We start from the raw sequence: 23,035 nt of genomic DNA, 5'->3' as shown, positions 1-23,035 counted from the left end.
AGAACCGCCGGTCACGGGATGCACTTGGCACCTGTCGGATCACAAATTTGCTTGTACAGAGGACGAGTGTAAAAAAGCGGGGGTTTGTGACTGCGTGGCGGAATGGTGCGGGTTCGAGAGCTCCAGCACCACCACCACCACCACCATCCTCCTCCTCCAAAGCCACCAGTCAGCACTTTTATTTCTGATCCAGTATAAATAGGAGCATGATTATGTTCAAGTGTTACGCTTGAAGGCTCCTCCCCCATTTTCTGTTCCGCGTCCATTAATTGCACGCGCTTTCTTTTCCACAATTCTGCAATAAAACCTGGGCTGAGAAGCTTCACAGCACCCCACAAATATCATGCTATTACTTTTCAACATTATTGTTGTTGTTATTTTTATAGAGCACAACTGAGGGACCATCTCACTGTACCACACACACACACACACACACACACACACACACAGCGACCCCAAGCGGAGACGCTTAGAATGAATTCGATCTTAATATATAATGTGGGTCATCTTTATTTTTTTGATTAACAGCTGAGAACAATTGAATGAAAAAGAAGTGATTACATAAACGAAGCTCAACTGAAATGACTGAAAAATATTCTAAGGAATGCAAAAAAAATTCATAGTATTTATAGAAACCCAACAACAGTTGATTTTGGGAACACGTGTCTGCTGCTTTCTGTTCTAACCACCGTAACAATCCATCCGCAAGGTGAACAAGACGTTTCAATATAATAATTAAAAAGACGAACAGCCTTTTACTTCAGTGTTCAACACAACAAGAAGAAAAACAAGCTTTTCTTTCTAAAGACAAAAAAAATTCAACAAAAAAAAAAAACCACAGGCGCCGCTTCGTTCACCCGGGTTTTGGGGGAGCGAAGAATGGAGAGATGAAGAGGAGGAGTCTTCGTCGCTTAACCGTGAGTGGTGTCGTCTTCCACGAAGTCCTTGGCCTGCTCGGCGGAGATCACGTCAATGTGACTCACCTTAAATCACACGGCGAGAAAGAGGAGTTAGAAAACACTGTCGTGACCAGGGTCATGTATCAGCAAGGATCTGGCGATACGATACGCATTATGGTATCGTGATACAGGGGTTGCGATACAATACATTGCGATACTGTAAGCAAGGCGATATATTGGGATATTTCTTGTTTACGGAAAAGGGTACAATTTTAGGAAAGCACACATTAAAAATGTATAGGATTTGATGCAGTATTGCCCAAGAAAATATTGCAACACTTATGTTTATTGCTATTTTTATACACCCCTGGTGAACCCTAGGTGGTGCTCCGGGACTGCGTTTCTCACCTTGTTTCTGAACTTGACTCCGTAGAACTTGTCGGCCGACTCCAGCAGCTCGGGTCTGAAGGTGGTGGTGATGAACTGAGCGTGTCCCGCCAACTCCACAATCATGTCTAAATATAAAACACGGACAAAAGAGATTCGAGTGTGAAAAGCCGGTTACAAGAGTGCGCATGAGGTTTTTGTGAAGATGATAATATGCACCCTCTACACCTGTCCTAAGAGACTCTCACCTGAGACTGCTTTCCTGTGCTGCGCATCCAAAGCCTGATCGATCTCATCGAACAGGTAGAAGGGGGCGGGGTCGCACTTCTGGATAGCGAAGATGAGTGCAAGCGCCACCAGGGACTTCTGCCCTCCGGAGAGCTGCTGCATCTCCCTCATCTCGCCCTGCTTACCTGTGAAGGACACCTGAGAGAGGAGAGAACAGTATGAGAACGACGTCGACTCCTAACTCTCGTTACAACCAGATAAACACAGCGGACGCTCGTACTCGGATTCCGACTCCTGTGAATTGGTCCACACTGGGAACGCTGCTTTGGGAGGCGGAGCCTCTCTCGCTGTCAGCTCCACCCTCCCCTTCATCCTGAGACTGCCCCCCTTCAGCATCTCCTTTCTTCATCACGAGTGTTGCTTTGCCTCCTGGAACTAACTTCTGGAAGACCTCACTGAAGTTTTTAGACACCTGCAAAAGCAAGGAGGAATGGGGGGGTGGGGGGAAAGCACAAGAAAGAAAGAGTTACTCATTATTTATTTATCTGCTCTTAAGCGGGGAGAACATTCATATGGCCGAGTCTGCACCTGTTTAAAAGTGAGCTGGATGGCCTCGTATTTCCGCAGCTCCAGGACGTTCATGAGCTCCATGATGGACTTGTAGCCTCTGTCCAGCTCGTCCTGCCTCTTTATCAGCTTCTCCTTCTGCTCGGAGAAGTTCACAAACTGGTCCAGGGCCTTCTTATTCACGTGGCTGTACTTCTTCAGCTCGGTGTTGCACTGCTCCAGTTTGCGGAAGAGCTGCGAGATGTACACACAGTTAAGTTCAACCCTGAAGGACATCGGATCGGTTGAGAAATAGAAAGCGAGCATTAAAAATATAACACTTGTGCAAGTGGGCGAGATTAAACCAGAATTCCTCAGTGAGCAGCAGGACAGAAAATAAAACAAGCAGCTCCTGTTTCTGAAGACTCGTCTACCCCAACATAATTATAAAACACTATGGACATCCTTACATCCAAAATACACATTTTCAGCCCTCATCATTAGAACAGCAACCAGTGCATCAACGAGTCTTAGATGAAAAGAAGCTCCGAGAGCACGTATAAACACCGCCGCGATTTAACGAGTGTTTTCTTCGAAAAGGCGGTGGCGAGGCGACGTTTATAGACAGCAATTTTTCATAAATGGTGTTTTTTTTTTTTTTTTTTTTTTTTACACATATTCTGAGAGATCTTTAAAGCTGCAAGGACAAAAAAAAAACCTGTCAGGATTCTCAACATCCACTTCTCCACTCTTCACAGAGATGTTTATATAATAGGAGAGGAGGGTAGGAGAGGACAGAATGAGGTCTGAGTCACCTCTGTGTAGGAGAACTGAATGTGTGTGTCTGTGTTTCTGATAAAAGGAAAAGAAAAAAAAGAGCTGAAAGGATGAAATGATGAGAGAAAGGGAGGAGAAAAAAGAATAAAGAATCTTAAGAGGAAAACGTAAATCAAACCTGAATTTTGCTGCACTACAGATGGTGTGGAGAGAAAGGTAAAGGTCTAAAGAGGGTTCACCTGCTTAAGCGTGAGCGTCTGGTACTTCTCAAAAGCCTCCTGCGGAAGGGAGCCGAGCTCACGGATCTTCTTCATGCACTCCTCCTTCTTCTTTAGCAGCATGCCCTGCCGGTTGGTCATCTTCTCCAGCTCCTTGGTGTCGTGGTTGATGGCCTCGTTCTGCTCTTTCTCAATGTTCTTCCAGCGCTCCATGCTTTTTATGTGGTCCTTAATCTCCACTTCGGTCTTATCGATCAGCGTGTCCAGGTCTGAGAGACAGGCGTCGAATAAAGCAGGTTTATCGTCATGAGTAGCATCGCAAAGGGGCCGAAAAGTTCTTTCTATGGGAACTTCAGCTTGGGGAATTTTTGAAAGATTCCAAGTTGGAAACTTTAATGGGAATTTACAGGAATTTCCTAGAAATTTAGGGAATTTGTATATGATGCATTTTAGATGCCATAAGCCGACATGCATGTAAACAAATACAGATTTTCAAACGGACATTTCTGATTTAATTGTAGTATAATTTAATGTAATATTTATGTAATCTACGTGAACACTCGCCAAGATGGACATTTTTTAAGTTATTTTTTTGTGAAGTATTCAAGACGTTATGGGATGGATGGATGGATGGATGGATGGATGGATGGATGGATGGATGGATGGATGGATGGATGGATGGATGGATGGATGGATGGATGGATGGATGGATGGATGGATGGATGGATGGATGGATGGATGGATGGATGGATGGATGGATGGATGGATGGATGGATGGATGGATGGATGGATGGATGGATGGATGGATGGATGGATGGATGGATGGATGGATGGATGGATGGATGGATGGATGGATGGATGGATGGATGGATGGATGGATGGATGGATGGATGGATGGATGGATGGATGGATGGATGGATGGATGGATGGATGGATGGATGGATGGATGGATGGATGGATGGATGGATGGATGGATGGATGGATGGATGGATGGATGGATGGATGGATGGATGGATGGATGGATGGATGGATGGATGGATGGATGGATGGATGGATGGATGGATGGATGGATGGATGGATGGATGGATGGATGGATGGATGGATGGATGGATGGATGGATGGATGGATGGATGGATGGATGGATGGATGGATGGATGGATGGATGGATGGATGGATGGATGGAATTACTTCCAACTACATTTCAGTTCCCTGTTATAGGCTCACCTGCAATTTTGTAAATTCCCAGTTTTTTCCCATTAATTCCCATGGAAAGTTTCTAGTCTTGTAAATTCCTGGAACTGTGCAACCCTAGTCATGACTGGTGTCATGATCTGCGTTTACAAACTGAAACTCTCAGCGTGGAAGAATCCAGAAAGCTCACCCTCGGACCGGGCCATAGTGTCTTTGATACGTTTGTTGATGCCGTCCAACTCGGACGTCGTGGCCGTGAGGACCGTCCCCCCTTCTGTCTCTCTCAACTCGTTCAGCTCCTAAAAAACACACCCACCACACATGTTGTTAGTGGTCTTCAACGTGGAAGGTCTCGTTAGCACTGTCGCATTTAATAAAGAGTAAACACGTGACGCCCACCTGTTCCACCTGGTCGAGACGTTTGCGCAGGTTCTCGTTCAGGTACGTCTCCACCCTGGTCATAATGCCCTCCAGTTTAATTCGCTCGTTCAGAAGCTGTCTGTTGTCCTGTGATAAAAAAACAAAAGAAAATCGTGTACGGGTGCACTGAAGGTCGGCATTAAGAAGAGGCGGGTTAAGGGAACGGACGCGTACCTGCTGCAGCTGTCTGATCTCGTCGTTGAGGTCGTCCACGCGCCGCTGATCCTCCAGGCTGAGTTGAGAGAGCAGGTCGGTGCCGAGCTCGGCCTTTAGGGACTCCCGGGTGCTCTCCATGGCGTGCAGACTTGCCTCCAGACTCTGCAGACTGCGTTGCTGTAGGAGACGGACAGAGTCGGAAAGAAAACAAGCCGTTTCACTCGGCGTACAGAGAGGTTACTTTCACCCAGCACCCCGTATAGGCAATAGTATGAAAACACACATTTTTCAATACTCAGTCCCCCCCCCCATACTGATCTAGACCTGGAAATCACAAATCAAATTCCATACTTTTCCAAAAGGCAAAGGAACCCAGTGTACATTTATAGGAACCCAGTGTACATTTATAGGAACCCAGTGTACATTTATAGGAACCCAGTGTACATTTTGTAGGAACCCAGTGGCCAGTATATTTGGCACAAGATGCTATTTAATACACAAGAATGCAGCAGTGCAGTAAAATAGAGTTATGAGTACAATAAACTAATGTTCAAGGTTCTTTAGAAGCCATGGCTGATGGGCTTCATCACAGAGATGGTTTGTTTTTAAAACTGGTTGAACAATCATGGTGAGAAGAGAAAACGAGGGCAGATGCACAACTGTCTCTGCTATTAATGACGCTTCTGTGTAGCCGAGAGACGCGTGGGTGTGACGGCGGAGCTGCTATACACTGCCAGCAAAATAATTCATAAATAAATCATTTGACACTGATTCATTTCAGTCCTGGGTTTTTTGTGAAATTGGTTAAGAGGGTTTTTGGGTCAGGAATGAAAATCTGTGGGGTTTTTTTTTTGGTCCATGCAGTATTTATGTCGACTGTGTCCGAGTGTGTCGTACCTTAGGCATGAAGGTTTTCTCAGACTGCTGCCTTTTCTCCTTCAGCATCTTCATCTCGGAGAGGATGCTGTCGCGTGAGGCCTTGAACTTCCTCTGCTGCGTCTCAATCTGCTGCATCTGGTTCATCAGCTGGTCGATCTCGTTATTGATGCGTGTGATGGAGTTAAGGGTTTATCTGTCGTATACGTGCGTTCACTTCACCCGACACGTCACGGCTATAAATATAACCGGATACGGATTTTTTAAAGTTCTTCCGCTCGCATTGTAATAGCAGACATAAGAGGGGTTATGTCATCGCTGCACTCTGAGGACGCTGAATGGGTTTCTAAGAATAGCAACATACAAAGCTGGCAATCAACAGTGAGAGCCTGAGAATGGAATATAATAATAATAAAAAACCTCCATCCTGTGTGTCTGACTCACAGCTTCAGTCTAGGAGGGCCTCAGTGCTGTTACCTCTGCCTGTGTCACACACATACACCACACAGAGGCATAACATTATGACCACCTGCCTAATATTGTGCCAGTCCCCTTTTGCTGCCAAAACAGTCGTGACCCGTCAAGTATCAGCAGCATGAACTTCTTCAGCAGTTTGAGCTACAGGAGCTCGTCTGTTGGATCGGACCACACGGGCAAGCCTTCGCTCCCCACCTGCATCGCCGGTTCAACACTGTTTCTTTCTTGACGCACTTTTAATAGATACTGATCACTGCAGACCGGGAACAGCCAACAAGAGCTGCAGTTTTGAAGATGCTCTGACCCAGTCGTCTAGACGGCACAATTTTTCAAACTCTTAAATCCTTACGCTCATCCATTTTTTCTGCTTCCAACATCAACTTTAAAGACAACATGTTGCTGCCTAATTAATATATTCACAAAAACAAAAACAAAAAAAAAAAGATCTGAAATCCCTGAATCAGATCCGGATGGGTTTCTAATCCGATTTATTGAATATTGAATGTTTACACAAAGTGGAATAAACAACTTAAATGAAATTAATACTCCCTCAAAAAAACAATTTCATCTTAATCTTGGAAGATGAAAAAAAAAAAAAAAAAAAAAAAAAAACACTGGTGCGCTCTCTCTTTTTATATTTTAATTACTATTGCGCAGTTCCAGTCCACCACACACACACACACACACACACACACACACACACACACACACACACACACACACACACACACACACACACACACACACACACACACACACACACACACACACACACTGATAATGGGTTGACAGAGTGAGTCACACAGCTGCCCTGTCTGCTTCTGTGCCATGTTCCTCAGCCAGGGATGAGAGATGTGACACACCAGTGTGTGTGTGTGTGTGTGTGTGTGTCTGTATGCCTCACCATAAAACTTACACTTCACCCGAACACACACATGTCCTCATTTCCGGCTAGTTCTACACTCACTCTGAAACTTGTAATTCTATTCCACTATAACACTACGATGAAGCATGAGAAGGATATGTTCGATGTTCCTGCGCAGGTTCTCATTGAGTTTGGCCTCGAGCTCGGTGAGCTCCTCCTCGGCTTTGCGCATGTCCTTCTGAAGCTCCAGGCGTGACTTCCTTGTGTCATAGTACCCACCGGTGAGAGCGCCACGGTGACTCACCTGGTCTCCTACAAACACACACACACACACACACACACACACACACACACACACACACACACACACACACACACACGAATCCAGTGAAAGTTGACTGTTTATTTTGAGTGTAAATCCAAACACGGAAACAATAAGAAGATATAAAGTAGAACCATCATACCCTCCAAGGTAATGCAGTCCATAGTAAAGGCTCGAGCCAGCTGCGTGGAGACCTCCATACTGCGACAGATGAGGGTCTTCCCAAACACATGCTTAAAGGCTTTATCAAAGTTCTGGCTGTAGCGTAATTTGCTGATCATCGGGATGGCATCCTGGGGAACAAGAAAATCCAGAATTGATGCGAGATTCCATTTGTTCACTATTAATCACTGCACTATCGAGATCGTTTTGCTTACGTTGGTCTCGGGGTAGGCGGTGTCGCGGACGTCCAGCTTGCTGAGGGGCAGGAAGGTGACCTCTCCAGGCAGGTTCATCTTATTGAACTCCATCAAGATTTTCGTGCTGACCTCGTCAGTCTCGACGATATGATAGAACAACCTGACACATGCAAACACACGACAGAACATCCTGTTCGTTAGACTAGTGGATTTTACCGATACTTGGGTTGATTCGTACATGCCGATAAATGTTTTAAAAATGGATACTGGATGAAATGCAAACACTCAAAATGCAAAATAGTACTAAAACGTATAAAAAAAACAACAACAACAATCATGAAAATAAAAACATTATAATTGATATATAAAATACAGCAGTCTCTATGCAGCTCTGGGTAAAAACAAACAGCACATGGTGTCAGTGATTCGCCTCTAGAGGCCGCTCTCGTAATGACAGCAGACCTATTCTGCTGCTCCAGCAACAAACGCTACCTGGATAAACCCCCGTTATGGATTTTTGCAGATAGTTCTGGCAATCAACTATCGGTGCTGATTAATACAAACCAGATGAATCGGTCGTGTTTAAAATATTTAAATAAAATTTTAAAAAGGGGATTTTTATTTTTTTTTTTAAAGATAAGAGCAAAGTTTTAAAAGAAAATTGTCACTGTAACAATGCAGTCGTAAATGTCATGCTCAACATTTTGTGGGTCACCTGGTTCCAGCGGTCACCTCCACACAGGTGTAGAAGGCGGGCTCGCACTCAAAATTGTTCATGACGATGCCGTGGTATCCGTTTATTACGTGCTGGTTGATGCCTTTCCGACGGAAATGTTCCAGAACCTTGTTAATGCTGTCGATGCCGTTCAGGATGGCCTAGAGAAGCAAACGAGACACGTGTAAGCACAAGACAGTAAGTGCGTGAGTGAGTGAGTGAGTGCGTGCGTGCGTGAGTGAGAGACCTTTCCCGTTGCTGCACGGAGTAGCTGCTGTTTTTTCTCAAGGTCTTCTCTCTTGGCTGCCAGGGCCTGCTGCTCTGCATTCTCCTCTCTCCACAGGTAGCTACAAGAGTGCACACACACACTTATTAAATCAGCTCAGGAACACTGTACTTGGCATTTGGTCATGGAGGCCTGGGATTCCCCAGGAGGTCTCATGCTACAGTATATACAGAGAAAGTCCATGACTCAGGTTTAATAAATATCACACCATCAGCACTGAGGAGTTCAACAGCACAGTAATTGACGCATATTACAGGTTTTCACTAAAACTCAACACACATCTATTAGTTCGTGCACAAATTAAACAGTTTTATATTTTATCTTTGTTACCTTCGACGCTGCATTTAAGTGCAACCACACTAATCAGAGTTTTTATTATGGCTTATTATTTCATACCTCGATGTTTCTGACGTTCTGTTATTTATTCTTTCATATGCTTTTGACCTATTTTTAGCTTTTCGGTTTTCTTATCGCAATATTACACCTGGTGTTGGTCTGGAAATCCAAATTCCGATTTTGCATAAAAATAAGGACCCTAAAGAACGAGTGAGTAAGACAAGAGAGGGAGGAAAGACTAAGAACCATGAAAGATTCTTGACAGCGTATCTCCGTGTGGGTGAGTCACAGATGGACTGAAGCTGTCAGAACAGAACAGGGGTGTGTGGAGAATATGAAGGCTGGTCCCCTGAGGTCGGTTGCCACCGGGGTTTTTAGTCACACGGCTCTGGCAGTCACTGGCCGTGTTAGTCATGAAGTGGTGGGAACGGTTTGGACCGTCGCTCTTACTTTCTCTCGCTCTGCAGCTCGTCCTTCCTGTTCTTCACCTCGTAGTATTTCTTGTCCAGCTCTTCTACGCGGGTTTTCACTTCGTTCAGATCTTGGTCCAGTTTCTAGAGAAATGAAAGAACAAAAAAAGAGAGAAGTATAAAAACGCATCCCGCATCAATTTAGATCATGACATACATGATACACGATTCTTACACTGTACTGCTCCAGGTTCTTCTCCTTGTTGGCCTCGGTGTCCTCCAGGTCTTTGTTTATGGTGGCGATTTGGCGTTTCTTGTCGTTAATGGCCTGGTCGAGGGACTTCAGCTCCTTTTTGATCCATTTGTCTCTATCTTCCTTGGAGGTGAACTGGCTGCCACGCCCCTGCTTGGCGTACAGGTCCGTGCGCTCCTGCGTGGCCTGGGCCAGTCTGTGATCCGGAATATATGGAAGAAACAGAAACAACAAGGGAAAGCGGTTAGCAAGGTTATTAGCAGAGCAAGCGATCAGGCGTATCCCACAAGTCTCATATGCTCAATACTCCTTTATAATCGTACACAAGTTCATGCTGCATTTGCACACTGCTCCATACATCGTCGCGGTCATAGTTATTGCTTAGTAATCGTCACAACTCGTTACAATTTGTACTTCCCTTTTGCACATCTAAATATATTCTTACCCTCCACTTCATCATCTCATTTTCTGTTATTTTTCTTAGGTGTTACATTTAAAGTCTTTTTTATTTTATTTTTTATTAGTTCTGTCGCTTGCTTGACAGTAAAACTCTGAGACGAATGGACGACTGCTAGATTGTAAAAACACTGAGGAGTTCGCGGTTGAATAGAAAAGAACCAGCGTTAGAAAATTATGTTTAAGAAACGTAGGTCGTTTGCAATCAATTAAATAAACAAATAAAAATCTGTCCCGTCCCCAATCACACACGAATGGTGTTTTTTTAAACAAAATGAATCACCTGGCAATGCCCCTCTCCTCTTTCTCCTTTACTGTATTGAATTTGGGCTCCGTCTCCTGCAACTCCTTCTGTTTCTCCTCGATCTTCTCCAACAGCTTCTGCCTCTCTTTCAGTAATCGTTTCTAAAAGAGGGGAAAATATGTTAATTGCATGTTTTATTCATTCTCTTAATTTCTTTTTTGCAATGAGTAAAAAAAAAAAACCTCATTATACAACAGATCTTTTTTATTTTGGTGGTGAGATTTTCACACTTTGACATTACCACAAGAGATGGAATCTTTAAATAACACTGTTTAAATGGCTAAACAGAAACATCAAGCACACGCCCATACACAGATGCAGAGTTTCCTGCTACTTTCTGCCCAGGTGGCTGGCAATCAGTGCCAAGAGTGAAGAGTAATGAGAATCGCGTTCTGAGCCAAACTGGAATCACACTCGCCAAATGACACACAATAAAAGAGAGAGAGAGAGAGAGAGAGAGAGAGAGAGAGAGAGAGAGAGAGAGAGAGAGAGAGAGAGAGAGAGAGAGAGAGAGAGAGAGAGAGAGAGAGAGAGAGAGAGAGAGAGAGAGAGAGAGAGAGAGAGAGAGAGAGGATGCGCTTCATCCTCTTCATCTCCACGTCATCAATGCAGCACTGAGCCAGAATGGGATACTGGGTCGTGTGTGTATTTCGGGGTGTGTGTGTGTTTGTGTGTGTGTGTCTGGACCACTGCCCTGTGTAGTGTGTGCAGTTTGTGACGCAGACGGGGACTCTTTCGACCCTCTGTTCCGTATTTCCTGCCAACACTTCCCACAGACATCGAGCTTTATGCAAAAGCTTCATCCAGACCAACATGAATCAAAGACGCACGTCAACGCCACCCAAACTTCAACAAATAGCCAATCGGCTGCACTATAGCGGCTTTTAACGTATGTAAATCCGCACACGCAGAATAAACATCACTTTACAAACAGTTTGGGAAAGTCTTAAAAATGTCAAATTTAAGCTAAAGAATTTTCAGGGGCACCTCAAATACAGTACGTCGCGGACAATCGCTAACCGCGGCGTACAACAGTGCGTACCATCTTCCAGCATAATTTCACAGTACTGTACATATACCCTACTCTACTTAAGACCGGTCTGTCGGTTTCAATCGTGGTCGTAAGTCGACGACTACCTGTATGTGCTTCTTCCCCAAAACTGTTACCACAAATTTTGAGGCACACGACTGCAGCATTAAACTTCCCCTTCACTTAAACTAGGAGACTCAAACCTCCTCCAGTATGACGATGTCCCTGTGCACTAAGCCAGCTCCATGAAGATCTTCTGCTACAGAGCTCTGACCCTCGACTGTGAATGTGAATGCTGACAGCATCCCAGGCCTCCTCAGCTCACCAACATCAGTACCTGACTTTAATTTAGACACAAGGGTGTTGGTAATCTCCACAAAATCCAAGTCCATAGCGAGCAATAACATTTCTAAATATATGAAAACGACTAAACTACAGATATTTATGCAGTCGTCTGTTTCAAATCGTCAGACGCTTCGACCCGCGTCATTTCCTAACGGAGTTTATTTTTGTTCCGGCTCTTTGAACCGTCGCTGCGACGTGAAAACTGTGTTCAAATGTATATACTTTGGACAATGTTTTCAAAAAACTAAATTTTTATTGACTGACAACGTGGCCAGGAGACGGAAACGGAGAGATAAATATGCGATTTGGAGCGAAAACGTATCAGTGTTGACGTGGCTTTGTGGCTCTGTGTTGAACTCCGTGTTTATCAGCTGACAGGATGCTGTATAATGAAACACTTGGTACATTAATTGTTCAATCAATAAGAAAACCTGCAAAAATGAATAATTTTTATGGTTAAATAAAATCCTTTATTCATTCATTATTAACATATTTTTTTTTTTTTACTGAAAACGTTGAGTTTAATTAACTGATTTTTGAAAACATAGTGCAGCTGATTGTGTACCGCACCACACCCCCTTCGTAGTAATGTGATCCTATTATTTTACACTCGGTCACACAAACTTATCATTTTGCTATTCAGAGGAAAACAATTATGATTGCTTGGTAAAAAAAAAAAAAAAAGGGAGTCAAATTAGTGTTTTAATCTATGTGTGTGTGTGTGTGTGTGTGTGAGAGAGAGAGAGAGAGCGCGCAGACCCTCTGTTCGCTGTTGCCTGCCAGTTCGTCCTGCAGGTCTTTGGCTTTGAGCTCCAGTTTGGTTCTCTGCTTGATCTGCTCCTGCCGCTCGGCGCTCAGCTGCTCCTTCTCCTCCTTCATGGCAGAGATACGAGCCTTTAGCTCGCGCACGACTCGCTCCGTCTCCTACAGACCACGAGAAAGCGTTATACAACTCCACCTCAGAGCAGAGTCTACATGAAACATGAAGCTCTTCACTCTAACTGCTCCACACATTACCTCCACTTTGTCTCTGGCGTCCTGCTGAGCGTCACGTAACTGCCTCGATTTGTCTCCACACGTCTCCCTCTTAGAAGACAGCTAGAAAAGACCATCCAACAATGAATGACAATCCTTTTCACACGTGGTCCTTTATGGGGCAAAGTGAGAGCGTGAGAGTGTGTGGATATCTCGGAATGTTAACCTCATCGAGTTTGGCCCGAGTCTCGTTGAGCTCTTGGTTGTAGATGGTGTACTCCAAAGCTCTCCTCATCTTGTCCCATTTCTGGTACTGCGCCAGTTCTTCTTTTTCGTCCTCCAGCGTGTGCAGTCGCTCCTCTATGTACTTCAGCAGCTCGTTGATCTTCTCCCTCTTTCCCTCTGCAAACAAACAAAATCGAATTTAATAATTTGTTCCACAACACTTTCAGGGTTCCATCAGATGGTTTCTAATCCACTACAAAGTCTTCAGGACGTCTCGGCTACAAAAGCGAAAATACAATGTGTAGTCTGGTTTAAGCACATAGGAACTCGTATGATGAGCACAGACTCTCTGGACATTTTATACGGCGTGTATCTTGATGGCTTCCTGAAAACTTTTTCATTCCGAAGTGTGAAGTTTGTAACCTGTCTCCTTCATCAGAGAGATGCTCTCCTCCTTGCGCTCGTCGTACACCCGGGTTCCCGCCACCTCCCTCAGGAGCTTCAGACGCTGCGAATCGGGTGCCGTGGCCATCTGGTTGATCTGCACACACGCCATTGGCAGCGTATTGGTCATTATGACGTTATTACTAAGGAAAACGTGTTTAATCTAATCTTGATTTACGGAACACCGTCACAGAACATTTACTGGGATTACTCGAAAACCACAAAATCATCAGGACAGAAGATGAATAGATGAACAATGTTAAGAATTGAGATATTTATGGCTGTAGAAGTTGATCTATATTATGCTGCTGTAATGGATGTTGCTATGTGGCGTGGAGCTCTTTTACCTTTCCCTGCTTTACAATGTAGTACGGGTTACTGCGGGAGAAACCCGCGCTCTCCAACAAGTTCATCACATCGTTCTTCCTGAAAAAAACACACACACACACACAGGTCAGTCAGTCGGTCACCATACAGAATTAACCGACATGACCAGAATTTCATTCAATACTTACGTCACCATCTTCTTATCGAGGAAGTACTGGTCCTTCTTAGCTCCGATGACACGCCGCAGCGAGACCTCCTCTTTATCAATCTAATGAGAGGAAGCACTCGTACATGACCCTCGCAAAACACTTTTCCAGGCACTCATAACAATACAAAACACACACTGCAGTCCCAATGAGACGGCATGAACAGCATTGCCCACACAAACACATCACAGAAACGGTGTTACTGGTGAGGGGGGTTTTACCGGAAGCCTGTTGTCAGAGTTGTCGAATATAATTTCCACAAAAGCTGAGATGACTCGGGGACCAGTTCCCTCCTGAACACACAGACAAACACACACCAATACGTCACAGCATGTTTTTATTCCTATATTTTAGGAAGAAATAAATATCTATTTCATAATATATTGTATTTGTATTTCTTTTGGAAGAACATTAAATGGGTGAAGTAGTGCTGGAGGACCACAACGACATAAAGAAACATTTAATGAACACAAATTACTGCATTTAAAAAACATTAATTGTTGCAGATGGACAGAGACAAAGAGACGAATTAGCAAAAACAAACAGATCAAATATTAAATTAAAAGTCACAGACTAAAGTTTCAACACAGACTGAAAACAACTGACACATTCAGATAAAAAAAACAAGGCAGAAAGACAAATTTCTAACAGAAAACAAGACAAAAAAACCTCCACAGTAATCAGCTCTAGTTATTAGATAGCTATTAATCCGTAATTAAATATGCATGTTCATTATATTATTATTAATAACCAGTGTCTGATCTTTTGAATGAAAATCGTTACTGACATGCAGCAGGGCCAGACGCTGCTCGGGCCGAAGGTGACTGAACTCATCGCTCAGCACAAACTGGATCGCTGTAACAGAAACAAAACGACCGTCAGCTTTACCCTTCACACCACACACACACACACACACACACACACACACACACACACACACACACACACACACTCACACAACATTAGCACTTTTCCTCAAGATGGAAATGTACTTTGCAGCCAGCTGTTTAAACCTTTTTTTTTTTTTTGGATAATGTGCTAAAGTTCCCGAACACCATCCCAGACTTAACACTAACACACACAAATAACAAACGAAGAATCGCGTCTGCTTCTGTACGACGTGACGCCTTCTGATACTCACCGTAAAAGAAGTTGCTCTTTCCGGATCCGTTTCTGCCCACTGTTAGAAAAAGACAAAAACATCTTAACAAAAACGTATAACCTTTTGTTTTTTATAGAACACCTTTTTCATGATTTTAAGCAATTCACCAACAAACGCTTTCCAACAAACCGTGAGAAAGCCGAAGAGATCAGACTCACCGATCACATTGTGCTTCGAACTGAAAGGGTCCACCACAGTCTGGTCTCTGTAACTGCGGAAGCCCTGGATGATCACCTGGTGAACGAGTTCACATGCGAATCTCTTTTAATGCCTTTGTAATGAAATAACTATATACAGTTCTAATATCATTGGTAGAAAACAGATCTGTCCAGTGCTGGTGATTTAAATATCACAGTGCTCTAGTCAATGTTAGGAAGCTGTGACCAGAGCGTAGGTTACAGCACACCTGGGGCAACAGTGGTGCGGAAACCCAGAGCCTTAATCACTTAAGTTACGCCTTTTACTCTATACATTTGGTCCAAAAGGGTATCATACAGCATAGTGTGCAGAAGCCGCACCACATCGTTAACACTCGCATAAAAAATAATAAACTAATATTTATTCAACCCAAATCTGTTTGTTTGGAACCTTAAAAAAAAAAAAACAGTTGATAATAGACCATTGTGATCGCGTCACGCTTCTTCACCTCAAATCTAAAACTGGACCTTCCATTCAAACCTATTGGCCAGGAAATAAAATACACAAGGGCAGGACACAAAACAGGGCTTTTGACATGTTTTGAGAAGGTGAAATTTAGACACAATCTGGAAAAACTCTGTAGTCTTAGAGCTCGAGTCCAGTCTTTTCCCACCAGAATTAGTATTTATTTTCTCACAACCTCATTTGCAAATCAAAGTTTCACATTTTTTGAGTCCTGAACTGATGTGCCTCATGGATATTTTGCATCTTTAACAAAAAAACAACAACAATAATAACAATTTAAAAAAGTCTTATTCTTTATAAAATTCAGTCCTTCAAATCAGGAAATTACTGTTTTTAATGTGTTCTTAATTATTTTCCTCCAACATCATGCAATTGTGTGATTATGCTGATTTATGAAATAATATATTATATATAGTTGGAAGTGTTGGTTTCTGCTTAACAGTATAATATTAAAATTATTATGATGCATTTTTATGAATGGGTTGGATTTCTATTTACCACTAATCGAAAAAAAAAAATATATATATATATATACATATATACGTAATTAAATAATCAGGATTATTCAGGTGAACTTGTCACCTCAGCGAGCACGCGCGCTTCTTCAGCTCGTGCACTGTTAGCATTAGCATTACCTCACGCGCTAAAGCTAGCACAGCTTTCAAACTAACACTCATTGCTCAAGTAAAAAAAAATCCCGATACAAATATATAGAATTCATATCACGCGTGCAAAATGGTGCATTCATATTTCGATTTTTAATCCTATTCACACAGCAACGGCTTCGATATTAGCTTAGCCGTTAGCAGCCCCGCTCACCTGTTTAATGTACATAGTTTCGCCTTTCGCGGTTCACCTTCCAGACCAAAAAAATGGAGCCCCGACACCCTCCTTCTCCTCCACCGCAACCTCCACACAGAGAAGAAGGGTTATAAAGTAAGGAATCAACGCCGTGTGCACTTTATTACATCCACATTTACTGCATGAAAATTTATTCCCCTCAGAAAACAGAAATAACAAAGAAAATGGCGGAGGGGGCGGGAAACGATGGAACATCGCATTATTATGAGTGTGTGGGGAGTGCGGCTGAGAACTGACTTTATAAATACTATTATACGATTTACACACTTATGATGCTATACAAAATATTATGTAATACTGTTTTCATATGTTTAAAGATGTGCCTTATAGCAATGTAAACATTTAAAATGATTCTTCGTATCCTTTATGTAACACTACTCCCCTATTTTGAGATGTTGGTACAACCCGCCCGGACACTGCTTTGAGCGCCAATATAAGACTGAATTCCTCTCACTGTATTCCGGCTGATCCCGCCTCTAAATCATGATTGGCTACTGACCTCTCATGCCCCGCTCTTTGATTGGCTACTAGTTTACAACCATTCAGCGATTGGCCAATTCACATTTCCATTAACTTTTACAATGCTGTGGTGAATTTGACTACATGTTTCCAATAAAATTTGAAATAATTTGTAATTACATTTTTTTTTCTGTTTTTACTGACATATATGTTTATATAGTAAATGTATAATAATTAATTTTTAATCCCTCTCTGCTATACATTGCACCACTGTAATGGCTTTCCAACACAAAATACCATACTGTATATACCATATAAGCTTTTACCTTTGTAGTGGAAAATTGCTGAAAAGTGCTCTAGAGTAAGTGAACATAGTAGTACACCAGAAAGGTGTCTCAAAATGGAGAAAAAGAGCACTTTACAACTTTCAGAGTCACAACAGGGGTCAGCGTTGCATCTCACTTTGAAGAAACTTTACATGGTCAAATTTAGATATTTTTTCCACTATAACCAGTGTCTAATTCTTTACAAATGTTTAAAACAAAGCAGTTTTCTAAACACAAGTATGTCATGTGAATGGTTTGGTGTGATTTATATAAGACCCACAACCATGTTAACAACAACTGTAGTCCAGATTCAATTCAATTAATCTTTATTTGTATAGCGCTTTTTACAATGGACATTGTCTCGAAACACCTTTAAACGGTTAACAAATCATTTAGGTTCTTTTGTGTGTTAAAAGAATAAAATTGACTTTAAGATGTCGCTAGCTTTACGTTTATTACCTACACTCATTGGGCAGCAATACTGTGAAATACCCAAGTGAAATAACCAAGTTATTACTAAATACGTAGGCCTGACTGGCTAATTAACTTTTTAATTTGATGACATAGTTATAGTAATGAACATGAATTCTAGCGTTTGAGACAGACGGCTAGTCGGAGGCTTAGTGTCTCATTACCTCAGAGTGTTTAATGTCAGGAAATGATTTATAATGAGGTGAAAATCTATACCTCGTAATTGATTACTGTCACGGATTCACAAAATTAGTTTGAATATCTGGCCCTAGACAAGAAATAATCACACAACGTTTTAGTACAAAACATTTATTATCACATTCACATTTGTTAAAAAATCTTTACAAAAAAATCAATAAATTAAAGTGAAAAGCCTTCGAGTGTCATGTCATGAATGATCATTAAACTGAGGCTTGTATTGCAGTATGTTCTAAGGCAAAACACCACATTAAAAAAAGAACAAAAAAAAACACTCCAACACTTCCATGCAGTCTTTCAAAACACAATCAGAGGTCGAGTTCTACTCGACGTCACTTCGCCACCCGATGCCCGCTCCCGTCCCGAAAGCTTTTCCAGTGCTTCATTAAATTAGGTAAAGTTTGTCAGCCGAGCTTGTGGAGGACGAGGGGGACCGAGTGACCATCAGTGCAGACTTAAGGAGGAAATTGATCATTTCCTTTCTAAAAAACACGCTAATTTGTTCATACGTTCATGCTGCACATGTAGCGAACCACATGACAGCGAACCACATGACGACTTAATTCCTTTGCTAGCTAATTGCCACTCTATGTAGGTAGCAGATCATCTCGCATTCTAACTAGTCAAAATGTCGGCTAATCCTGGTAGCTAGCTAGAGAACCGAAAAGCCTTTTAGCAAAGTTGGACAAAAATATGACTTCAGCTACATTGTTTTATTAACTCCTTTACATTTCAAGTAGTCAGGGAGGCGATAGGGCTGAGTTTGATGGGTGCCAGGAAGGAGGTAGGGAAGGAGAAAACGGATGACCCGAAGCTCTGGTCGATCGCGAACTCGCCGCCCTTGTGCTCGTCGGCGTCGGCGTTCTCGTTATTGCTGTCCACCGCCGATGCCAGAACCTCGTTCTCGAACTGCAGCAGCTGGCCCATGAAGCTGAAGTTGGGCGAGACCACGGCACGCCGCTGCCTCACGGCGTCGAACGCCTCCTCCAGACGCAGCCTCTGCGTCTTCATCAGGTACGCCATGCAGATGGTGGGCGAGCGTGAAATTCCCGCCTCGCAGTGCACCAGCACCTTTCCGCCTTCTCGCTTTACCTCGTCTGACAAAACAAAGAAACAGCGTTTTTGTTATGGCCTTTGCACGAAATACTTCTAAAGTTGTTGTATTACTGTTATACATTGTTGATGTAATATAATGTGTTGTGTAATGAAATCTACATGCTCAAAGATACTCGGGGTGGGGAGGGGGGTTGTGAGGGCGGCATTTTACCTCAGACTTTTATTGGGGGTGTGGCCTAAAGCTTATTTGATGAATACGTTAAACTGTTTAGCGCTAGCGTTAACGTTATCCTCGAATCTCATGACCTGACTCATGGACTACATTCAAGATCAGCTGAAAGTCTGAGACAGATTCATCTGCTGTTTCTAAACACACTTCTCTTTTTGTTTAAATGTCAGACATTTTTATTGTTTCTTTTTTTCCCCCTCCTTCCACGTAAAGTGGATTATGCTTAGCCTGACTCATAAGATTATGACTACTCGGAAAACACACACACACACACACACACACACACACACACACACACACACACACACACAAATCTTTTGCAGGTCATTCACTAATCAGGTCTTAAGACACTAATCCGCTATTGTGCATCCGCCATCTCTTTCTGTTGCTCTGGCGCACATACAAACACACACACTCACAAAAAAGAGTGGGTGTAAGGGAAAGTGTGTGTAGTGTCTAATCCAAACAAAACCTACTTGAGTAAAGACCTGCGTAGCCCATCTGCATCTACACATTCCCATTTACAAACACACACACATGTTCTTCAAACAGACTATAATAAGATTGGGTCTTGTACGCGAGACCCGGGTTAGCCGTCAACGTTGCGTAAAGGTAATTACGGTGTAATTTCAGTCGTACAAAGTCTTTTTTTAGGAACCTGATGACAGATCTGAGGTAAATGTCCACGATAATTCCAGCTCATTTTCGCTGTTTTTACACCGTAACTTTGTGTGTAGACAAACATTTCAGGGCCTCCTTTCAGGTCAAAGCACTTATTTATAATAGACATCGCCTGGTTGCTTAGCAACACCGTTCTTACGTCGTTAAATTCGTTTACAGTTTTATTATTGGTTCTACTGTGTTCTGAGAGGAGATGTTAAGGTCACATTTAAGGAAGGAGTCTCCAGTGCCAGTGTAGAGGCGGAGGCAACAGTCGGAACGTTGGCACTTGAACTTTTTTTTAGTTTATTTTGTGAACGCTCCAGACGGGGTCCGCGCAAGAGCTAAAAATATCCTAAGACCTAGATTTTAGACATGATTAGCGTTGTTGTTGTCAGGAAATGTTTCGCATGACTCACAAGTCGTCTCTCATGAGCACCTGGAGGTGTGAAATGACAATCAGCAGGCATTTGGTGTATATCTGCCACAACTAACCTTCAAAACACACTCACACACACACTTACACACACCCAAATCTCCTGCGATTAAAGCACCACTCATGCTCTGACACACAGGTCACACCCGGCATCATCGAGCTCATGCAACGATTAGTCAAAAGCGCCGGCTTTTTTGTTATCCCCTTTTCCGTTTCTGTCTCTGGTTCGTCTTTTTTTTCCTCGTGAAAAAAAGAAAGGCGAGAGTGTCAGCTGGTTTACGCAAGACGAGCTCATTTTTAGCTGCAGTGTGAGCCAGCCGAAAGCTTCACACAGGCTTAATTTAACACTCGCTCCGGATAGACGGCTGACTATCTTTAGACTTTCCTTCTAGATTTCACGGAAAATAAATTTTTTATGGCAGAACTTCTGTAATTCAAGTGTTAGAGTGAAGAAATACATATTAGATATCAGATATATACTCAATTCTTTGTAAAATAAAGAACTATTAAGTGCAGGCCTAGGGGCAATAGGACAGCCCTAAACAGGAAGGGATTAATGGCCTGGTGTGTGTGTGTGTGTGTGTGTGTGTGTGTGTGTGTGTGTGTGTGTGTGTGTGTGTGTTTGTGCTCTTACCTATGAAGTCAATGGCCTCCTGGAAGTGTGAGCCAATATCGGCCGTGTGACTGTCCTCTACAGCAATACGTTTGTAGCGCTGCGGCCCCCCGGCACACTGCCAGTCCCGCCGCGACACGTTCAACAAGGCCGTGATGCGCAGCTCGCTCAGGCAGTCGTGGCGGCGCGCGTGGTAAGCGCTGCCCAGGTACAGGAAAGGCAACAACTCCACTGGACCATCCTAAAAAAAAATATTAATAATCATTTAAATGTAGAAAATCCTAAGTGAGTCAACTCATGAGATAACAATTAGTTTAAAGTAAAGTGGGCAGGAGACAGAACGTCTCAGCGTTCTCATCTCTCTTTTATTATTGACTCATCCAGGAACCAAAGGTCAGAGATAAAACGGACGTCTGATGTCAGCCAGGAGGCTTTGAAGAAAAGTCTGGACTGGATCAGGGCACCACAGCAAAAAATAGGGCGACACGGTAATGAATATATTGGTGTTAATGATAATAACATTGTCTTATTTGTATAATAGAGACAGTTCGTAGCCAATAACATTAAACAGAAAGTTCGTAGCCAATACCATGTTTTTATTTGCATAATACATATAGTTTGTAGCCAATAGTGTGCTCTCATTTGCATAATGTCGGGAGTTCAAAGCCAACAACATTGTCTCATTTGCATAATACAAAAAGTTCGTGGCCAATAGTGTGTTGTCGTTTGGTCGGGAGGTCAAGTTCGTAGCCAATAAGGCTGCCTCATTTGCATAATACAGAACGTTTGTAGCCAATAATGTTAAACAGGAAGGTTGTAGCTAATATCATTGCCTCATTTGCATAATACAGGAAGTCTCATTTGCATGAAACTGAAAGTCTGTAGCCAATAAAATTAAACAGGAATTTCGTAGCCAATAACGTTGTCTCGTTTGCATAATAAACAAATTCCCTAGCGAACCGTGTGCTCTTATTTGAATAACGTGGCCTTTTTTTTGTTGCATAAAACATAAATGTGTAGCCAGTAATATTAAATAGGAAGTTCGTGGCCGAGAGCATTGTTTCGTTTGCATAATACAGGAAGTTAATGCAAAAAAAACATTTTCTCATTGGCATGATACAGGAAGTTTGTAGCTAATAATGTGTCCCCATTTGCATAACACATTAAGTTTGTGGCCAATAACATTGTCTCATTTGCATAATACAGGAAACTCGTAGCCAGCTGTGACCTCATTTGCATAGTACCGGAAGTTCATAGGCAATAATTCGTTCACGTTTGAACTGAAGAGGAAGTTCGTGGCCAATAACGCTCGTATTTGCATACTGCCGGAAGTTAGTAGGGAATATGATGTGGGCTTTACCTGAGTGTAATCTGCCCCGGGCTGGACCTCCTCGGGGTCCGGGGTGCTGCGTTCCTGAGAGGACTTGGCCTCGGTGCACAGCTCAGGGTAGTGTGTGTGGAAGCTCTCGTAGCCTCCTGCAAAAGAGAAACAGGGTTAAAGCATCCGCATTCGATTAATTATTGAGTCTCTGCTGCTCATGAAGATTGTGGAGAAGAAGGAACATCTGAGAGCCACACAACGTGCACATCATCACACCAGCTCAGGCTTTAATCAAGTCAAGTTTATTTCTATAGCGCTTTTCACAACAGACATTGTCTCACACCCCTCTAAGAGTCAAAATCACACTCGTGTGTTTAATGATTCAATAAAAGCTTTATTGCGTACTGGAGTGTTTCCACGGGCCGCATCAATCTTTCTTAGAAATACAACACCAACATGTCTCAGACAATTTTCTCCACGCAGAGTCGGTTTGAGTAAACTGCTTTCTGTCTGTCTGTCTGTCTGTCTGACAGCTTTTTTTTTACAT

The 23,035-nt window shown here is 42.8% G+C and overlaps 2 protein-coding genes across 2 annotated transcripts in view; both read right to left on the bottom strand.

Moving 5' to 3' along the window:
- Window positions 1-492: 492 nt before the first annotated feature.
- On the bottom strand, window positions 493-17,149 carry smc3 (structural maintenance of chromosomes 3). Its single transcript, XM_083551490.1, has 29 exons — window positions 16,678-17,149; window positions 15,354-15,429; window positions 15,175-15,213; window positions 14,821-14,888; window positions 14,255-14,326; window positions 14,016-14,095; window positions 13,848-13,926; window positions 13,480-13,597; window positions 13,058-13,233; window positions 12,874-12,954; window positions 12,616-12,780; window positions 10,461-10,582; window positions 9,704-9,917; window positions 9,509-9,612; window positions 8,684-8,783; window positions 8,437-8,597; window positions 7,740-7,881; window positions 7,505-7,655; window positions 7,200-7,352; window positions 5,720-5,871; window positions 4,841-4,999; window positions 4,646-4,753; window positions 4,437-4,545; window positions 3,077-3,324; window positions 2,103-2,315; window positions 1,795-1,986; window positions 1,535-1,712; window positions 1,308-1,414; window positions 493-983 (listed from the first exon to the last, which is right to left on the bottom strand). Exons 1-29 carry the CDS (start codon window positions 16,690-16,692, stop codon window positions 912-914), a joined length of 3,654 nt encoding a protein of 1,217 aa, XP_083407616.1. The 5' UTR covers window positions 16,693-17,149; the 3' UTR covers window positions 493-911.
- A 1,119-nt stretch (window positions 17,150-18,268) lies between these two features.
- The window catches only part of dusp5 (dual specificity phosphatase 5), a 6,211-nt gene continuing 1,444 nt past the window's right edge, over window positions 18,269-23,035 (bottom strand). Inside the window, exons 2-4 of the mRNA XM_083551465.1 lie at window positions 22,528-22,643; window positions 21,189-21,408; window positions 18,269-19,270 (exon numbers count right to left, since the gene is read on the bottom strand). Of these exons, the coding sequence (XP_083407591.1) occupies window positions 18,906-19,270; window positions 21,189-21,408; window positions 22,528-22,643 (701 nt within the window). The 3' untranslated portion in view covers window positions 18,269-18,905. The remainder of the gene's footprint in view (window positions 19,271-21,188; window positions 21,409-22,527; window positions 22,644-23,035) is intronic.

Source organism: Silurus aristotelis, assembly GCF_946808225.1.
Source record: "Silurus aristotelis genome assembly, chromosome: 9".
Lineage (NCBI taxonomy): Eukaryota > Metazoa > Chordata > Actinopteri > Siluriformes > Siluridae > Silurus > Silurus aristotelis.
The sequence above is the reverse complement of the archived record's forward strand: the minus strand, read 5'-3'. Positions and strand labels throughout refer to the sequence as shown.